The 20,882-nt window shown below is 35.2% G+C and overlaps 4 protein-coding genes across 5 annotated transcripts; 2 read left to right on the forward strand and 2 right to left on the reverse strand.

Annotated features, from left to right (window-relative positions):
- The first annotated feature begins 72 nt into the window (after positions 1 to 72).
- On the forward strand, positions 73 to 1,149 carry LOC124921908. Its single transcript, XM_047462615.1, has 2 exons — positions 73 to 398; positions 920 to 1,149. Exons 1-2 carry the CDS (start codon positions 103 to 105, stop codon positions 1,029 to 1,031), a joined length of 408 nt encoding a protein of 135 aa, XP_047318571.1. The 5' UTR covers positions 73 to 102; the 3' UTR covers positions 1,032 to 1,149.
- Positions 1,150 to 2,160: 1,011 nt separating this feature from the next.
- Positions 2,161 to 5,600, forward strand: LOC124921254 (formin-like protein 11). Its single transcript, XM_047461882.1, has 4 exons — positions 2,161 to 3,424; positions 3,508 to 3,716; positions 4,259 to 4,494; positions 4,575 to 5,600. The coding sequence occupies exons 1-4, from the start codon at positions 2,337 to 2,339 to the stop codon at positions 5,304 to 5,306; spliced, it is 2,265 nt and encodes a 754-aa protein (XP_047317838.1). The 5' UTR covers positions 2,161 to 2,336; the 3' UTR covers positions 5,307 to 5,600.
- On the reverse strand, positions 5,470 to 8,718 carry LOC124921253 (RNA polymerase sigma factor sigE, chloroplastic/mitochondrial). The gene is made up of 6 exons (XM_047461881.1): positions 8,605 to 8,718; positions 6,982 to 7,755; positions 6,756 to 6,902; positions 6,360 to 6,596; positions 6,010 to 6,276; positions 5,470 to 5,931 (listed from the first exon to the last, which is right to left on the reverse strand). The coding sequence occupies exons 2-6, from the start codon at positions 7,693 to 7,695 to the stop codon at positions 5,734 to 5,736; spliced, it is 1,563 nt and encodes a 520-aa protein (XP_047317837.1). The 5' UTR covers positions 7,696 to 7,755; positions 8,605 to 8,718; the 3' UTR covers positions 5,470 to 5,733.
- Positions 8,719 to 17,014: 8,296 nt separating this feature from the next.
- On the reverse strand, positions 17,015 to 20,527 carry LOC124921257 (zinc finger CCCH domain-containing protein 46-like). 2 transcript variants are annotated; one of them, XM_047461887.1, is made up of 8 exons: positions 19,306 to 20,527; positions 18,915 to 19,094; positions 18,651 to 18,830; positions 18,499 to 18,560; positions 18,143 to 18,424; positions 17,755 to 18,069; positions 17,556 to 17,627; positions 17,015 to 17,480 (listed from the first exon to the last, which is right to left on the reverse strand). In XM_047461887.1, exons 1-6 carry the CDS (start codon positions 20,349 to 20,351, stop codon positions 18,002 to 18,004), a joined length of 1,818 nt encoding a protein of 605 aa, XP_047317843.1. In that variant the 5' UTR covers positions 20,352 to 20,527; the 3' UTR covers positions 17,015 to 17,480; positions 17,556 to 17,627; positions 17,755 to 18,001. The 2 variants fall into 2 exon arrangements, with proteins under 2 accessions (XP_047317843.1, XP_047317842.1); XM_047461886.1 differs by having other exon boundaries at positions 17,556 to 17,647.
- Positions 20,528 to 20,882: the final 355 nt, after the last annotated feature.

Consider the following 20,882-nt stretch of genomic DNA (forward strand, 5'->3'; position numbering starts at 1 on the left):
TGCTCAGTATATACTCTGATCATTCATTATCATGGCATTATGATTTGAGGGTCATTTTCCATGCAGGTTGATACATCTAGAGATTTTTCAAATCAAAGTCCCATGGTGAATGACGGAGAAGCTGAAGGAATTTCAAAGAAACTCGTTGCTAAAAACAAGCAGAGAAAAGAAAAGAAACAATTCGTCAAAGATTCAACTGTAGATGATAAAACTCAAAAGGTAGTAACTTCAAGGGAGGATAGCAATTTAAGTGATGCTGTGGAATCAAGTAAAGAGTCGAGGAAGAAAGCTGGGGAAGATTTGTACCGTTCTGGAAAAGTGAAACACAATATGAAAAAAGAAGCGTCTTTTGAGGATACATTAAATCGAGGTGACCTACACAAAGATAAATCTGAGAAGTAAGTTTTGTTCTTCTCTATGGCTTCAGTTCTGGTATTCTTCCTCTAATTTGTGATAAATTTACACGTGAGAATGTTTTTCATAATCAAAACTGGTCAAAACATATGATTAGCTCATGTGAAATTTTGGGAATAAAATCCAAGATGAAACCTCCTCGACGATGATCCCCATATTCACCAATTAATTGGTCTCTTATAGCTGAGAAATGTATAGATTATATAAAAGAGCATGTTTGAGAAATTTTTTCTTTCTCTTATATAAAAAACCCTATTTGATAATGGATATGAATACAATATGGCCTTTGTAATGTAGGTGATAAGACAGCATGCCCTTTGAAGAAATTAAGAAGGGTATTATGTATTTTAGTTGATGATGGAATAAAGGGTTATTTGGATTAAACTAGGCCTAAGAAGAACAGTTAAATCAATTGATATGTGATTGCTTCAATTTAATACTTAATTGTACTGCCTTGTATCTGTGCAGTATTGACATACATTGTGTTGCTTATTATTATTTGCAGGGACATGGCCATTAAGAAGCATGAAGAAGCCCCCGAGGAATCATCATCATTTTGGGGAAGTCTTAAATCCTTGGCAGCTGGAGTCATTAAAATATGGAGTAATAAACGGTAAAATCTATCTTATGGAATAATTAGATGAGTAGTAATCAGTGATTTCATTGTCTGTCTATTTATTCATGTCAAGAATTTGAGTACAGATAGTTAGATATTAATGGCATGTCTACTTCTGCCAACTATTTTTGCTTCCCCGGTCCTCTTCCTTCCCATTTTAGTGAAATGGCTTTGTTTGAAAGGCCTTAGAGGTTAAAGTGGGGGGGTTGGGTTGGATTAGATTGGTGTAAATTTAAGATTCCTCATATGCCTGCCTTTTCTTTGCTGTCAAGTTTCTTTCATTTTCAGCTGATAGTGTTGGTAACAAAATTAGCTTAGTGGTTGAAAACAACCATAGGAAGCAATGACCTCAACACTCAAAATCAAAAACTTATTTATCAAATCAGTTTTAGCCAACATAAAATTTATTGTAATGGATTGGATTAGCTTAGCTTAGCTAGACCACAAGTGTTTGGGGATTTGGAGTGGGCTTAAGAAAAAGCAAAAGGGTTTAATTTATGTCACAAGCAAAACCCATAAAGCCAAATTCTGGGTGGCGGTGGTTTGTTTGTGTTATGGGCCATGGGTCCCATAACACAGTAACCTAACCTGTGAAGGCAGAAGAAGGCTACAAAACATTCACATGTATACTCACATGTGTGCATATATAAATATATATATAATGCAGCACACTTAAACACAAAATTAATAACTTTGGTAATGAATGAAGGAATGATTCATAATAAATAAAAAGTAAGTGCATTGAAAAAGGACTAATCATCATTTTCATCAAAAGTCTTTCCCCCTCATCATTCCCATAGTAAATTAGTGTTGGGGTTTAGGAATCAGTTCAATTTGGACCCAACAACATTTAGTCATTGGATTACAATGGCTAAGTAACTCTACTTAGTTGTGTCATGTGTGTGTGTGAGAGAGAGAGAGGTGTGGACCAAAAACTAGGTAAGAGTGTAAAACAGCGACCGGCGAATAGAATGAATTATTAATGGAGGTGAAAAAAGAGTACAAATAAGAAGAGAACAAACTAGAGTTAGGACCAGTACCAATCTCCAACTGACAATTTCAGTCATTCCTTGGAGTAGCATTTAAGACTTTCTGTAAATTACATTCATCCCCTCCATTTACAGGTCTCCTCCCAAAGGCTTTGTAGATGTACAACAGTAAATCAAAATGGGTTAAAAAAATGACATGATAAAGAAGAAAGAGATGGGTCATCACCATCATCTTCTCTCTTCATATTATTATTCTCATGAAAAGGAGATTGTTTGATTGATTGTTCATGATTTATGTATGAGCCTGAGAGCAAAACATGGCTTCTGCAATCCACCTTTTCTACTTCTTCTTCTTCATCATTACCACCACCCATTTTCTGTTTGTTTCCGCCATTAATGCACACAATCCAGATGACTTCAACTCAAACCATCCCCACCATATCCAGAAAGTTGCTGGAATGGATGACAGAGAACAAGATGAAAGCCTATTCTTCATAAAGTTCAGAACTTTCCTTGGACTAACAAATTCCAATGGAAAAAACGAAGCTCAATCCCCGTCTCCAGCACCAGCTCCGGCCACACATTATCCTCGGCCGGTCCATGAAGTTCCAATTCCGATACCGGAACAAGATTTAAGAAGAAGGAATGACGGTGGAATAAAGAAAATACTGGTGGCAATTATTATCTCTTCAGCATTCATCTTGATGTTAAGTGTGTTTGGCCTCATCTTGTTCTGCCATAAGTATTTGAAGGAGAAGAAGACATCAACAACAACTACGAATATAATAATTTCAACAACGCAAGAGGAAGAAGGCATTAAAAGTGTACCAACAAAAATGGTAACCAATCAAAGCATCGATCTTTTCTACATTAACTCACTTCAAACTTCATTAGAACCTCACCCATTTCCTCTTAAAGATACCCATCATTACGAAACCTTCCATGAGCAGATAAGATCCAACTCCAACCTCGGGCGCGACTCATCTTCCGTCGCAGACGCGGAGATAATCTCAATCCACGACAGCGCAGACTCTGAAAAGTATGAATCTGACACCGCTGAGAAATTGGAGCCTTCCGGTGAAGCTCATTCATCTGATTTATCGGAGTCTTTCCACTCTTCGTCTAGCATGAGACTTTCCCCGCTTCCATTGCCTCCTCCTCCTCCTCCTCCGATGAACTTAACCAATTGTGGTTATCCAGTTTCTTCTTCTGCATTACCACCTCCACCTCCTCCATGCCCACCACCTCCTCCTCCGCTTAGTCTTGTAAAAAAACTGGCATATCCTCCAGCATTGGGGAAAGAAAGAAGTCGATTGCCGAAGCTGAAGCCTCTCCATTGGGACAAAGTAAGAGCTGGACCACACCGTTCTACGGTTTGGGACAAGCTGAGAGGAAGCTCATTCGAGTAAGCCATATCTCTTCTATTCTATTCTCCATTTGATTGGATAATCCTCCTTAGTTTGATTTTAGAATTTGAACCAACAACAGATTCGACGAGGAAATGATTGAATCTCTCTTCGGTTATCAACTTAAAGATTCAAACAAGGGAATCATCGATGAAGCAAATTGTTCGAGCCCTAATAATTATACGAAGAAGAAGAAGCATGTTCTTGAAGCCAAGAGACTTCATAATATAACCATATTATCTAAGGCTGTGAACGCCACAGCCGATCAAGTCTCTGCTGCACTGCTAAAAGGTAAATAATAATAAAAAAATACCTTAACACTTGCTTTAACTAAATTTCAAATCTAAAATCTTATTTAATAAAAAAAATATTATTTGAGATTTCTTTAAATTAAATTACTAAAATATTATTTTATATTTAAAATGAATCAAAATAAAGTTACACAATTTTTATTGATAAATTTTAAGTGCTTTGATAGACATGAATGTGATATATATAATTTTTTAATTTTTTTTTAATAAAACAAAACTTTCAAAGAGATTGAATGACTTTTTTATTTGAGTTATTTAAATAATTCATTTTAGTTAAATGTTATTTAGAGGTTAAATTGACCACTCACTCATTAGGTTTGAATTGATTATGATTGATTTCTTTAAAGGGGGTAACTCGATAGAATGAAAAATACTTTTTAAAATTAAAAAAAATAGATCGAGAATCACATCATCTATGACATTAAACCCTAAACTTTATATAATAAAACAAAAGAATTATATTCAAAATCTTAAGGTAAATCCATAAATAATATACTAATAGTCTAAGAACACAAAATGTAGGTGAAGGATTATGCCTACAGCAGCTAGAAGCATTAGCCAAAATGACACTAACTAAAGAAGAAGAATCTAAACTTTCAAATTACAAAGGTGACGTTAACGAATTAAGCTCGGCCGAACATTTCGTCAAGAGAATTCTCAACATCCCCCTCGCCTTTCACCGAATCGAATCCATGCTTTACAAAGAAACGTTCGACGATGAGGCCGCCCTTCTCCACAAATCCTTCTCAATCCTGCAGGTTGTGATTGTCATGATCAAATTCGAAAACTACATTTCAAACTTTGCAGCATTAACTTTTTTGTTTATTTGTTTTTGTAGGAAGCTTGCAAGGAATTAAGATCAAGCCGACTTTTCTTAAAACTACTAGAAGCGGTTCTCAAAACGGGTAACAGGATGAACGATGGAACATTCAGGGGCGGGGCAAAAGCGTTCAAACTCGACGCCCTACTAAAACTATCCGACATTAAAGGGACAGATGGAAGAACGACACTTCTCCATTTCGTGGTTCAAGAGATGATCAGGTCGGAAGGAATGAATGCTTCCGAGAGCATTATGGGGAAGATATATCAGAAAAGCGACGGAAAGAATGCGGAGGAGAAGGAAGAAGATTATCGGAGGATGGGATTGGATTTAGTCTCTAGCTTGAGCGTTGAACTTCATAATGTGAAGAAAACAGCCACCATTGATTTGGATGTGCTCGCTACGTCCATGCGGAACCTGTCGGATGGAACGGTTAAGCTGAGGAATCTGGTGGAGGAGCGGTTGGGGAAGGATGAGATGAGTAGGGAGTTTGTCAAGTTGATGACGGTGTTTTTATCTCGCGCTGAGAAGAGTGTGAAGGAGCTGCGTGTCGACGAAGATGAGGTTTTGTCGAGCGTGGGGGAGATTACCGAGTATTTTCATGGGGATGTGAATAAGGTTGATGAACAAGGGAATCCTCTTAGGATATTTGTCATCGTGAGGGACTTTCTCGGTACATTGAGTCAAGTTTGCCGAGAACTTAGAACTTCCAACTCCAACCCTACCAACCATCTTTCTACCTTCCGGTAGAAAGAATCGGTTCGGAGTAGAGCCAACCGATGACTTTCTACTTAAGAAACAAACATACAATTCTTATCCATTGAATTACATGCATTCATTTTATATAAATATATGAGAACTTTGGCCTAGAAAGTTAGGACTCATTACACTTAATCTACTTGAGTGATTTGAGTTGATTAAGATAACTATATTAGATAGATAATCTTTTGTCAAATAAAGAAACATATAAATAATCTAATATACACTTAGTTTTCTAAGTTACATAAAATATTAGTAATATGAACTTTTTGTTGTGATTTCTCATATCCTTTGTACTTGATGATATATATATATATACAACACAATAGTAATGGTTTGATTTCTATTAGCATAAAAAAGGAGATTTCAAATAAACTGACCAAATTGGGGGTGGATTGAATGAATGGTCGTGTCTGTTTCAATAAACGTAATGGCGAAGGTGATCAACTCTGGTAGGATGTTTGAGCTTCATGAGAGCTTTCACTTCGTGTTTACGGACCATTTCTCTTGAAATACTCAAATTCCCCGCAATCTCTCCCAACGTTCTTTCGCCTTTTCCATCTAACCCAAATCTCTGTCTGATAACCAAGCTTTCTTTCGGCTTCAGAGAATCAAGCTGTGGAAGAATGAACCTGGTCTTGATGAATAAAACATAAAACAAAACTATATAATATTGTAATTATGTTATTATTACCACATCATCCAGGGCAAGTCTAAGAAGGGCGGGCTGTCTCTTCCTCTTGTCGCCTCCCACGTGGTCGGTGTCAGCTATTCCGTTAATGAGTTCTTCTTGTGTTGTAGCATGCCTTGAGTGTAGAGATAAGGCCGGTTTCGATGAATTCATTACTTCATTGTACCTCTCCGGAGAGATTCCAACTTTCTTCATGATCTCTTCGTTTGTCGGTAATCTCTTCAGCTCAAACAACAGTTCCAGCTTCGCTCTTTGGATTTCTATTCTAACCTGCACAACAAGAAACAGCTCATTATTCATTGTGAATGTTTCTTTCTTCGTATCTTAGTCATTGAGGAAGAAGCTTTACATACTGATTCCAGGCCGAAGGGAATGCGGGTAAAGTTTGATGTTGTCATGGACCGGATGATGGCATGCCTAATCCAAAATAAACCGTAGGTTGAGAGGCGAAACTTCCTTTCAGGTTCGAAACGATCAATGGCTGTAATCAGTCCCTTTACACCTGCTTGGCAGAGGTCCTGAAACTTGGGGCTGGTAGAAAACTCCTGGAAATATTTTTTTATCACGAACAAAACCAGCCGGAGATTGTGCTGCAACAACAACAATCACCGATTTAACACTTAGTTTTCAATTTTATCAAATGTGCGATAAAAAAATGAAAGTCTGTTTGGAAATTAGTTGAGTAAATCATCCAAGCTTTGAATGCAGCTATGATGAGAAATAATGATAAGATAGAAAAAGGTGGATACCTTAATGAGTTTATTTCTGGCTGCTTGACCAACTCCCAATTGCTTTCTTACTTCAGCAACAGTCAAATTTGTTGCCTTCGCTAGCTCACCATCTGTGGGTTCTCGTTCCAAATCCTGTTGCAAGCTTAGCTTGACTTGAAAAATCGCCTTTTATATTGAAGAATAAACATGAATCAGAAATATTCTTGATACAAGGAAATAGAATGTCATTTTTCAGTAGACTCACCTTCATAGGCTGCATTAACTGGAAAAGCCAGTAAGACTCAGTGGAAGGTAGTACAGAAGGTATCTTCATCTTCTTCCAGTCCAAGCTCACTGATTCTCTTGAAACAGAATAATCCTTGACAAGGTTGTTAATCCGGTCAATTTCATTCTCTTCGTCTTTGCTTTGCTGTCTAGAAGATATTAATTCACCTTCTCTTTGTGTTCTTAAAGCTATCCTCTTCTCAAGAGTTAGTCGTTTTGGAACCTTGTTTCTGTTGTTGACTACTCTTTTACTACCAATTTTCTTTTGTGATTTCAAGTTATCTTCTTCATCAATCTTTGCCTTCTTGTGCTTCCCTTTCCGTGATATGTTGCTCATATCCTCTTCTATTGAGATATCTTCAACTTCAGGGCTTAGTTTGAATAAGTTTTCGAGTTTGGCAGCGGCTTCATTATAATCCAGTTCCAAATTGCAGGGTGACAATTCAACTGTTGCAAGTGCTTTTACTCTTTTAACATGCTTCGCAGTCAGCCTCAACCTTTTTGTTTTATCTTTAGGGTTCTCCGTGGGTAAGGAAATGGATTCAGTTGGTGTAACTAGGGCTGTGCTCTTTGTCTTATCTGTCTTAAATGCCAAAATCACAGGTTTTTTAATTGAAGATCGGTAGGATGAGAAAGCTGCAGCCAATCCCAAAGGAGAACGTGATGATGAGCCTGATACTGTGAAAGCTCCCATGCCAAAACTAACTTAGGAGCAAATGTTATGGGAAGTAGATGTTTCAGATGCACAAAGGCCCTGGATTAGAAGAAAATAAACATGATTTCATCTTCATAGCTCATCACATAATCCAATTCAGCTCTTTTGATAAGAAAAATTCCATTATTTTATGTTTTTCGGGTAAAGTTGCAGGCAGGCACCATAAAAGGTTGAATTTTATTTGAAATCAAACCACTAGGCAATGCCACTATATACTTACTAAAACTGTTACATACTAATTCTATTAGATTGGACTCAAAAGAAGCACTTGAATAAAGGAAATCATACTCACCAATTGATCTTAGCACTATCATTTTCAAAACAAATGGAAATCAAACAGCTCTAACAATCAATCAATCAACAAGAGGATTTATCGTGCCTTAAACAAAGAAGTTCGAATGACTTTCTAATACGGCATATTCCACCTTTGACATAACAACCTATTCTGCTCATTAACTAGAATTCGCTTCCATATGTGATCTTAGCTCTATCATTTCCTTTAAAAGCAACAGTAATTGTTCATTCTCTTAGTCTGTTCTCAATATTGGTCTATACTCCAGCCTTACACAGTTCTTAATTCCAAAAGTCTCGCTAACCTATGAGGAAGATAGGTATCCTGTATGAAAATTCAACTAGCAATTAGCTACGAATGTTCGGTTCTTATTACTCATACCATCCATGCACAGTACGTGCCGTCAGTAACAGCGAACAGATTTACTAAATTAGCATGAAGAGAGATCTCCGATCACACAACAATCTTACAAGAAGTCTTAATTCAGAATACACAGTAATCTCTATCTATCTATGATCATCAATCTAGCTCACTTGATCGAAGAATTGAAAATTCCAAAAAAAATAAGCGAAATCGTGACAGGACATTGTCCATACCTGTGGATTGAATAGCCTGAACGCCGGCACGGAAGTACCTGTTTCCCGGCGGCACCTGTTTTCCGGCGACGGAGATTAGATTTGAGACGACGATCTCTGTAACTGCTATGGTAGAGGAAGGAGAAGAAATGGTTATTAAATAAAAAAGGAAATTATGGTAGCCACAAGCTTTTCTTCAATTAGATCAACGGCGGTCGATGAAAGCCAACGAGATCAACGGTCAATGAAGGGTACACGTAGGAGACGACGTGGCAGGTTGTCACTGGAAGGGACTTGTTGGATTAAGTAATGTGACACGTGTATGGTGTTAATTGGAAGTTGCTGGTGGTTTGAAGCAACTTACGTTGCTGTATTATAACCATTTAAATTAATAATAAAACCTAATTTTGAATTCAAATAAATATCTATTTTAAATATAATCATACCATCATTTCATTTTAATTTAATCATACCATATTTTATAAGTTAATAAACTTGCATGTCTAGAAGGAAGAACTAATAAATAATTGTACTAAAAAAAGCTCATTATCATCGATTTCACTTGGTTATTTTTCTTGACTCGGCCAATAGAACATTGTATTCCTCCTTCATTGCGTTATATTTGCGGGTTAAGGTCTTAAAAGCTTCTATCTTCTCGGGTTGGATTAACTTCTTATTCTTTTTTGTCAACTGCTCCTTAGTTTCTTCGATTTGTTCCTTGAGATATTGAATTTTCGCAAGCTTTTCCTCTAGTTCTTTCTGTAGGGTCTCCAACTCTGATGTCCTGTTAGCTGAATTAACAAATTTACAAAACATTTATATATTTAGTTCAAATCATTACCCCAAAAAAACAGATTTAAAGACAATAAAAACCTGAGATAGTGAATGAATTACTGCTGCCTGCTTCCATGACTAGTATGGCTCCTGAATTAGTAATGTAAGTTTGGATCAAATGGCTGGTTTTAAAAAATTGAAATACTAAAGAAAGTCTGGTCACCTTGATCCAGTTATGTTTCTTAGGAATTCATAGATATATCACCATGATTGCAATGTGGTAGCTTAGATATGGAAGTAGATAAGAGATTTTGAAGGTTTCTTGGAAAAGAACACAAAAGAGAAAGGTAAAAAAATCTTTCTTTTCCCTTGGTAGAAACAATTGGGTCCATGCTGTGAAATTAAGGTACAAAGATTTGCTATTCCATTCTGAGGGTGAGTTTGTCAGCTTTAATTCATTTTATTGATTATGGAAAGTAATTTAAGACATTTGCCTACCATCAGACCAATTAGTTGGTTTTCAGCTCCACTTTGTGTATGAATATGATCATGCCCAAATACTCAAATAACAATAGCCTTTATTATTTTGGCATTGAAAAAAAAAGGACCATTATTGATTACTCTGGTCAGGTTATCAAGTTTTAATTCAAAATTTATATTATCTTATATTGTAAGCATGTTACATAGTTTATTAATAAACAATTGATGAGATGTTGTAATCCTAGAAAAAACCTTGTTCCGGAAAAATAAATTTGAATTGTCCTGACATTTTGAAATTAATTATGATCGAATTTTAAAAAATATTTATTTAGATTTAAAATAATTAAATTAAAATTTGATTAAAGAAATCTGTATTTAAATTAATTAAAAAAATTATTTATTTGATAAGTGTTGTCATTTATTTTTAAAATCAATAAAATTATACTTTACAAGCGTATTTTTGACCAGAGTTTCTTTTTTGTTCGATATTTGGTGATATTCGGGAAAAAGGTTTTCGCGCTATATCCTCCGTAACCGTTTTTAAAACGGTAGACTTTTGAAAATTTTGTTTTATTACTTTTAGTTAATCAATTATTCTTCATTTGTTTCGTGTATTTAAAATTGTAACGACAATAATTAAATGTTAGTACATGAGGCTGATGTCGACAATTAATGAGGAATATACCTGAAAAACATCCCGTTTATAAGATATTTTTTTATGAAAATATTTTTAAATCATTTTCTAATTTTTCAACTTTTTAGAAAATGGTTTAGGATTTAAAATTACAAAAAAAAAATAATAAAAATGGAACCAAACAGGCCCTAGGACCGGTAATCTCGGTCTTATGTGCGATTCTCAGTCGAGGTGCGGGAACTCTCGGTCGAATGTGGGAGTCATCAGTCCTAGGTGTGGGAATCTTCGGTTGGATGCGGTAGTCCTCGGTCTTGGGTGCAGAAAGTTTTCGGTCGAATACAGGGATACTCGGTTAGGTGCAGGAGTCCTTAGTCCTAGGTTAACTTTGAGGTAACTTTCTTCGGTCGTATGAAGAACACTCGGTCCTAGTTGCCAAGGATGCTCGGTCATGGGTTAGCCCTGTGCTAGATTTTTCGGTCCTCAAGAACATTTTGATGATTTCGTTAGAGGTCTGGATCCTTTGATCCAAGGGCATGAGAAGCTTCACATAGTTCCCATGATCATTTATAACATTATCCTGATGTGTCATTCAATCGGGATGATGTCTTATACAACCCACACAATTTTGATACAAAAAAACGGGTTTTTGTTTTTTAGGTTTTAATGAAGCATAAAGAGTTTGCCAATAGTTTTTTTACGCTTCATATGATTAATACACAAAAAATGAACAATGGCGGTTCATTTTAACCAATTCAAGAACTAAAATTTTTATTTTTATAAAAAAATAATTTTTGATCAAAATGATCGGGATGATTTAGAATTGGTTCAAATATGTTTCCAACATCCTTAGAAACATGTTGGCAGTTTTCTGAGCTACTATTCTTAAATAACAGAAACCCAATTTTGAAATTTTTCAAAATTGAATTTGGGGTTTTTTATTTAAATTATTTGATCGGATTTTGTTTTAACAAAAAGCTTATAAATGATCTTAGGATCGATTTCCAATCAAAACATCAGACAATCAAGCAAGATATGAAATTGACAAACTGGCAATTCGTATTACAGTGTGATTGGAAGTTTATTTTGAGTTAGAGAACACTCCTTAAGTTCTTAGAGAAACTTCTTAAATGCCTGAATCAGAGTATTAAGGCCTTACACGAAAATTCCAAATTTTCAGAAAAGCTTAAACAACTTTAATGACGGATTTTTCTTTGGGCTTGACTGAGATGGGGAAAGTTAATCTCTTACCTTTGGTTTTTCTAAAGGTGGCTATTTATAGCCTCCCAAAGTTGGTTCGTCGAGCAAGTGGGTCGGATTAAGTCAAAAGGCCAGTGTTTTGGATTTTTCTTTAACAAGTTGCATGTATAGGCTGCAATGATGCCTCAAGATGTAGGGGAAATGATCACCAAAGTAGTTTAATCATTTCACCTTTTGAACGAAGTCAAAAGGTTGAGAAACGACAAAGTTGTATCTTTGAAAAATCAAAGATGGACCTATTCTTATAGAGTTCGTCGTCGCGAGAAAGAGACAAACTAGACAAGAAACAACGTCGCTTTGGAAATAAAATCGATTGCGGTACGCTCCGTTCGCGTTCTATACGCGTTTGGGCATTCCCTCGCATATAGGTTAACGACGATGAGGCATGCGTTAGTCGATCCGCTGCTTCGCGAACGTGCGTCTCTTCTGTTGCAGCGGACGATGCGGGCGACTCTCGTGCGTTGGATGGGCGCCCAACGTTCATCCAGTGACTGAGGTCTGCTGCACTGATTTCTCTTAGTTTCGGCTACAGCAGATTCCGACCCTTTTCCAACATTGGAGCTTGTTTGAAATTGATTTTTTTTAATCCCTTTTGCTCCATTTTCTATCTACAAAATATTTGTAATAAATGTGACATTTATTTTTCCAATTTATTTTACTCTTATATATTTTGGGGGCTTAATATATAATTTATGTAGGATTAAATGGATACAAAAATTATCCTAAATGATTTATTAATTTCCCTTAATTTTCTTAAAATTAATTTGAGATAAAATGAGTATAACATTTATCATAAATTATTTTATTTATTTTTCTTGGTCATTTCCCTAATTAATGTGTATTTAATTATCGTAATAATTAATCTCATTAATTATTTAATCATGTTTTGGCCTTACATTTTAATTATTTTGATTTTATTTATTCAAAATAATTATTTAAAATTTATAAATTCGACATGTAAAATTTTAGTGCTTACAGATGTGTTCGAGATATATATATTATTTTAAATTCACATTAAATAATATAAATGAGAGGTGTTTAAACTTAAAAACAAAAAAAATGGATTAAATAACTCCAAGCACATTGAAACAAAACGATGGATAACCAATGAAAAAAAGTAACAAGAATAAATGTTCTCCGACAAGCAACAAAAACGATTGTTAACGAGTTCGAATGTTCTCAATAAGATCAATGAGTTTCTCGTCCGTTTCCACTGGTTTTTCTAATGAGACAATATTTGTAATTGTAGTAATGATAGTGTTTTGGAGTAAACGTATCGGTCGAACATAATCACTGAACGTTTTGCGGTTCCTTTCAAACTAAATATTTTACAAGATGATCGGGATATGAATACATTCACTCAAACCAACCAAACATTCTAGTAAATAATGATTGATTTCGCATCACCCACTAAATACATGTTATGTTCCAAAGTGAGCTTATGTTTCAACAATTATTCCCAATAATTACATATCCGATTTGACCTATGGACGAATATCCAAGCATACGTTTCATGCTTGTTTGAATAATAACTATGAGATTTTCCAATATCAGGCTAAGAATAGCTAGGATTTCAAAAACAATATAGCATTCGTTTGATGAGAAATAAAAAGGAATACTTACTCTTCAACGGTTCAACTCAAGAGTCAGATCAATAAATTTCGTATTGTAATGTAAGAAGTCATCGACATGTCGAGTAGATTGGGAACTCTGAACCTGCTCACACATCCTTTTACATACGTGAGAGCTAAATGTCACTAGTTCTACTAATTAGAAGCAAAAGCAAATAAAATTCTACTAATGAAATAAAATTCTACTAATGAAAAAAGTCTCGTATATCTGTTAGGATAGTTCAAGTGAGAAGAATGGTGGGTCACATATTATTCTCACTTTAAACGCCATCATTTGAGGTGGATCGTGATAATTTTAGAAAATAAAAGGTGGGCCTTTCATGCTCTTTTTTTGAGTTGCAAATATATATCGACGCTAAAGATAATTAGCGACGGAAAGAATATTTATGCGCTTTGTATTGGTCATTTTCTACCGCTTATTACATTTTGTTTTCTAATTTAAGAAGCTTGTTTTATTATTTACCTATCATTATACTATTTATTTAATCTTTTCAGCATTAACGACTTTTGTACTATTATCCATCAGTTTTTAGTATTAGTTAAGGGGTGAGCAAATGAGTAAACCAATCTGTTTTGTCCGATCCGTATTAAATCCAAACTAAGTTTATCCAATCCGTAATTCAAATCATTTTACTAATTAATACGGATCAGATACGGATTAGATTGAAAATTGTTTGGATAATTCAAACTAAAAAATATTTATATATATCAGCTTTAAATTAGTTAACAATTTTTTTTAAATTTTTTTTTTTTAATTTTTTTTAAATTCGAATTTTTTATTATTATTAAATTTGAATCTGAAAAAAAAATAAAAATAATAATAATAAATATAATAAAAAAAATAAAAATAAAAATAAATATTGTTGTAAAGTGATGATAAATAAAATATATATTATATTGAGATTAAATTTAATTTAAAGAAAATTAATTAAAAAGTATATTTTTATTTAGATGGTTTGGATAATCCTAATCCAATTCGATTTAATTCAATCCGAACTCAATCCGATCCGATCTCAGACCAATCCGAAATATCCAATCCGAATTAGTATTTAGAATTCGGATTTGATTGGATTTCGGATTAAACCACCGAATGCTCACCCCTAGTATTAGCGACGTTCTATTATTTTAGATCCGGTATTTATTAGCAACGCTTTAGATAACTTTAGTACCTTAAATATTTCTTCAAATTAAAAATATTAAGATTTTATTATTATTATTATTTTAATTTCTTAATATATTGAATTTTATAATTACAATCATTATCATAAAAAAATTAATCAGGTTTAATATGAAACTTGTTATCATAAAAAATCAATATTAAAATATATACTATTATAGAGCCAATTTATTGTAACTCAATGGTTACAATGAACTTGTAGCGTTTCACAATTTCAAAAACACTAATAATAAAATATGTCTTAGGTTATGCTGAAAGACTGGAATAAGTAACTGCAATATAAACATTTTTTAAACTTTTTATAATCATTTTTATTTGAAAGGTGAAATAATTTTACTGAATTTTTTTTCAGCAGAAAAAATGGTTAAAACAATTTGATTCAATTTATAACATTTTATATCATAAATTATCTGAAAAATTCAAAACAAATTCAAGATAACAAAAAAAAACCACTAAGAATAAATGGAAAAGACAACAACATCATATTAAATCAAGATCTAAATCCTGTTCGATCCGAGAGATTAGAACATCAGGAGCTTAGATTCTGCATCTTCTTTGTAAGGTCATCTTCCCGCTCCTTTTCGAGTGTAGTTATCGTTACTGCTATAAGCGACTGAATAACCATTTGATTGATGATTGAACTTGCCCTCCATCTCGGGCTTTCTTTATCGGGACAATGGTTAGTCTCGACATCATTGTAAGAATCGAATCTGAAACCTCTTAAATAAGAATCTTATCACTCTGAACTACTCTTATGTGTTCAAATATTTTCCAGTATATAAAAGAATAAGAATGACATATATTTGATATCACTGGAATATATTGCACCACCACATTTAGCTACTTCGGACTCACCCATCATATGTAAGACGAGTTCTAGGCTCCGGATCTAAGGTTTAAAAAATGATTGTGAAGAATATTGAAGGTGGTACAGCCAAGGAAACAGCATATCCGAAGTCGAGTTCTAATTGAATAAGATAGAGATGTGATCGATATTAGGTTTCTAATCATTCACATGATTCAGGTTTTCAAAGAGTTTGAACAAACATTCTAGCTATACTAACACCCAACACTTAAAATATACAAGAGTATATTAAAGTTGTAAATTGAGGTGCCTCAAAATTCCTCAATACCAAAGAGCAAATTGGAATGAATCAAAGTAGGCCTAACTATTCCAAAAGTAGTTTGAGACATTGATGGAATGTGTAAAATTGACCAAGAAATTAATGAGCATCACCATGACTAAATTTGCCTAAGACCTAACTAGGCCAGTAGGTGTTATGATTACATCAAAATCTTGTATATATATTTATGTTAACATGGGTGGAGGGGGTGCAATTTAACCTATAAAGGGGGGCCTTTAATCATATATTACCCACTTTGGAGTTGGGGGGCATTTGAAAATGATGAAAATCATTTTCTATCAATAGTCTATCATCCTAAAAGTAACTTTTCTGTATGTTTTCCTCTTGTGAATATCTCAATCATGCACCCATTCTTCTTTTCATCCTTTATAAATAATCATACACAAGCATGCATGTGGCAATAACCTTAATCATATTAGGAATTTTAGCCAAAGTATCAATCAAACATGACTGAATCAAACAGTTGAATAAGCTGAATCAAACTAGTCCTTGAACTTTTTTTTTATTATTATTAATGTAGTTTGTGGACCCTGCAAAAATGTTGGGGATTGGAAGCATTATGGAGTACATGAAAGAGTGGAAGAAAGTGCATGCAGCAACAAAGCAAGCACATGGAAGACCACAAACAACAGACATCAGACATGTTCTCTCACTTTCTCCGAAGGTTCATTGATTACAAATCAACACGAGCTAGAATCAGAATAACAACATATGATGAAAAAAAAATCAACAACACTAAAGTATGATCTGTATTTGGATTGTGGCAAATAAAAGGCATTAAAAATGGTAATCTCCACCCTTTCAGATGAGCAATAATAATAATATAATAATGACATGATGATATATATATATATATTTATATGGGCATAAAGAAGGGTATTGTGGGTGATGGTGGGGGGGCTGCTGCTGCAACAACAGCTGCAGAAGAAAGAAGACATAAAAGAAAAGGCCAAAAACCCATTTGTAGTCGGTCGGTCAGTAGCATTATTATCAAAGGGTTGAAAGTGATAGGAGAGTTTGTATTTGTTTGGAGATTCAAATTCAAATTCAAAACCAAATTCAAATGAGCAGCAGCAGCAGCACTCCCCATGTGACTGACTCACTGACTGACCTTCTTCCACCCTTTGTGGCCCCTACTGAGGGCCCTTTTCATGTCTAAAAGAAAAAGTAGAAAACCAATCCAATCTATTATAATTGAGACAAAACAGTGTCTCCTTCTAAAGTAAGTAGCCTTTAATCATCCCCAAAGATCACACAACCCCTCCTTTTATTCCTCTTTCTCTCTGTCAGGATATTATTATTCATCATCAACATTACCACCAAATTATAAGCATATATTATATGAAAAAGGGAAAAAGATGCCATTCCATTCATCTTTCTTCTTTAAGTAGAATATTATTATTTAACATTAGAGTTACAACTCTAATTATATAATAATTAAGATCAGTCATCATCACTAGTAGCTACTATTACTACTACTATTACTACTGCAACATAAGAAGAAGAAATTAACTAGTTCATCATCTGTCTTGTCTCTCTGTTCTTTTAAGTATTGAGTTATGTATTTTTGTTAACTAGTATGGTGGGGTGATGGTATTCATGCTGACAATAATAATAATAATAATAATATTCTTCAAGAGATGAGATCTTTCCTTCTTTTTTTTTGCTTTTTCTACTGTTGTTGGAGATGGTAGGTAGTATACATCTGCTATACATACAGCATACAGCAAGCAGCTAGAGGGGCCTTTTCCTGCTGGCTTGTTTTACTTCATCATCATCATATGCTTTACTAATACATTCTGCATTAAAACACAGAAATTTACTTCAAAAGTCTCAAAATCATGTTTATTTTCAAGAATTTGTAACCAACTCACCTTCCTAACTGAATTCATATGCTCTGCTAGCTGTTATTTGCTACCCACTTTCTTTAACCTACATTTCAATGGCTTCTTGCCCAGATGAAAACCTTATCAAAAACAAACACAAACCCATCTCCACCAATTCAGTAAACAACAAGAACAACAGTCTCATTGTGTGATTTGAGAGAAAGAGAGGAATTTATTTTATATTTACCTAGGCATTTGGAAGTAACATGACTTAATAGAAGAACCCATGTTGAGGGATGAAGATATGTTAGTATTTCTCACTTCATCATCACCTTCTTTCTCACCAGCAACCGAGAACACAGAAGAATTTCCTACTGCTGCTTTTTTTGTAGGAGAAGTAAACAGATTATCGGGAAGTATGTGCTCCAAGCTGTTTTGAGGATAAAAAACGTATTTAGACTCAAACACCAGATCAAATCTATATCATTCTCAACTTAATACCTTTCCGGAAGTGCCTCATCATAGTTGGATAGTTTCTCCTTCACTACATTATTGTTATCACCTGAAAAAAAAGCAGCAATATCAGCCACAAGGTTCAAATTTAAAGATTTACTAGCCAATTTCTACTAATTAACCTTCTGAACTGTCTTCATTAGCACCATCATCATCTTCATACTGGAAATGATTGACATTTGGGTGTGTTTGGAGTATTGAAGGAGGACTCGGGAGCCCAGCTGTGAAATTGGGATGGAATAACGGATGGCCATGACCGTGGCCATGTCCATGATGATTTTGCAAGTCCATAAGTTGCAAAGTCCTCAGCCTTCTTCCCTCAATTTCAATAGCCTGCTGCAATTCAGCCTGCTCCAATTTCCTTCTCAGCAAGATATCTTGAGGATCACAGAGCATCCTAGGTCCTAAAGTGAGAGGAAGACACAACTTAGCAAAATCTTCAATCATTTTTCAAATTTAAAAAATTAAAATCATTTACCAATGGGAAGATCAAAAGGATCAAGCCCAGAAAGATACTCCCTATCAAGTGGATGTTGCTTCCTAACCAGCAGTAGTAAAAAACAATTAATTGGTAAGAGAACAAGGCAGACACAGCTAATGAGAAAAAATACTTAATGTTAAATTAATTACTTGTCTGGAATCTTTCCCTTCTCCTTGTAAGGCTTCACTAGAACACGGGAATCGCAAACAAAATGAGGATTGCCTTTAGCTAGAATCAACTTCACGGTGTCTGAGTAAATGAAGGTGACAAACCCAAACATTCGCTTCTGCTGATATGGTATCCTAACATCTTGAACTGGTCCAAACTTGCTTCAAACAGTTAAAAAGGTAAAACCAATCAACAGAGAAATTCAATTTAATCAAATCTAAGTAACAAAGATATTCAATTTATACCTAAAATAAGCAGAAACATCTTCTTCCTTAAATGTGCTATCAGCCGGAAATGTTAGGTAAATCTGCCTGGAACTCGAATTAGAACTACCCAATGCAAAAAGATCGGGTCTTTCAGACCGAAATCTGCCAAATTTATAGAAATCGTCCCCCATCATCAATGCTGCGGCTGCTGCTGCAGATCTACAATGCAGTTCGATCCCAAAATCAGAACGAAGGGTAGGGTATTTGTTTTCACTATTCTCAGTTCACATCAATTAATGATTTATCTACTTAAACACATCTTTAACTGGTCATATAGATAACCATTCCAAGTTTAGAAACCAAGCATTAATCGTAACCATCGGAATGGGAAGATATCAAAAGAGGAAAGATTTGGCTTTTTTAGTAGTACCTTGGAGAATCATTCATGAAGCTCATCATGCCTTTCGTGTAAGGGAAATGTCCTCCTCCGGCCATCAACTGAGAGGCAGCGGCGAATCTCTGCTGCTGAATAGCCTTCATCCTCAGAAACTCATCGAGCCCATCGAGTTTTCCCGGCGACCCAACATCAGAACCATCTGGCGAATCGGCGAAACCGCTTCCTCCTCCGTGCATGAACTTGCAAGTACTTCCATTTTTGCAGAAACCTCTTGCAAAATACATACACGGTCTCCAACCAAACCCAGCGCCACCACCATCTTCCGACAACCCTCCAGCAAGAAAGGAGTCACTCACAGAACAGCTCCGTCGGTGGAGATGGTGATGATGGTTGTCACCGCAGCTTCCGTAGGGGAAAGGAACCGAATCGCTCCGACCGTTCGGACTCATTATCGGATCTGCAAAATCAGCGTTACCAGACGAAGAATCGTCGAGGAAAGAGAGTTGCTCTTGCACTTGAGAGGCGTAATCCCCGTTAGGATCACCGCTGTTGTTGTTATTGTTGTAATACTGCGGTGGGAATGAAGTAGCGGATGCAGGAGGAGAGAACGAACCGGACCCACCAGCACCGGTGCTTCCATTTACAACAGCAGCGTAAGATAGAGAAGAACCAGGTCTAGGACTCAAATGACTACTTGGGCTCCGGTGATCTGTGAAACCAGACACGGACCAAGGAGATGATGGAGAAGACGGGTTCACATGATACCCATTGTTGGGAATAACGATCCTGGGCGAAGAATGATGCAAATGAGAAGGTCTGGCTTGATTGGACATAGGACTGAAAGGGGAAGGAGATGAAGGGGTTGAAAGTGTAGTGGAAATAGTAGAGGGAAGTCCGAGATGGGTTTTGGCTTGATTGATTACAGATAGCAAAAGGGTTTCAGGGCCAAAGGCGAGACGAATCATCTCCTTCTCGCCTTGGTCTTGCCATAGAATGTAACCCATAGCCTTGGATGCATTGTCTGGATCCAAAGATTGGATCCTGGAGAAGACAATCTTAGTTGCCTCGTAAGAGTCCATAATACTCTCTCTTCAGTAATACCCACCACCACCACTACCCGTATGTATGTTTGTCTGTCTGTCTACCCTTTAATAACCCAGTTTCAGAAATCCCCACTTCTTCTTCTCTCTTGTTTTAAAGAGAGAGAGGAGGATTGATTAGTAATGGAAGAAGGAGAATTAGGGTTTTAAATAGTGTAATGTGACAGCATCAAAAGCTCTTTTCTTTTGACTCAAAGGAGAGAGAACAGGGGAGTTGGACTAGCTCATCTCATCTCATTCATTATTATTATTATTATTATTATTTATTTAGGGAAATAGTAGATTTAATCATACCATACATAAAACCAATTTCAATTTAATTACCTTAGATTAGATTAGATTAGCTGAGCTGGCCTATTATTATATGCTCATCATCTCCCATCATATTTTTTAATCAATAAATTATTTCATTACAAATATTTATTAAGGATTATTTGATAATGTGGAAAAAATATATTTATCACCCCATTTTTAGGGTTTGTTCCATGGTGGTTATTTGATGGTTTTTTG

The sequence above is a fragment of the Impatiens glandulifera genome, chromosome 1 (assembly GCF_907164915.1).
Source record: "Impatiens glandulifera chromosome 1, dImpGla2.1, whole genome shotgun sequence".
Lineage (NCBI taxonomy): Eukaryota > Viridiplantae > Streptophyta > Magnoliopsida > Ericales > Balsaminaceae > Impatiens > Impatiens glandulifera.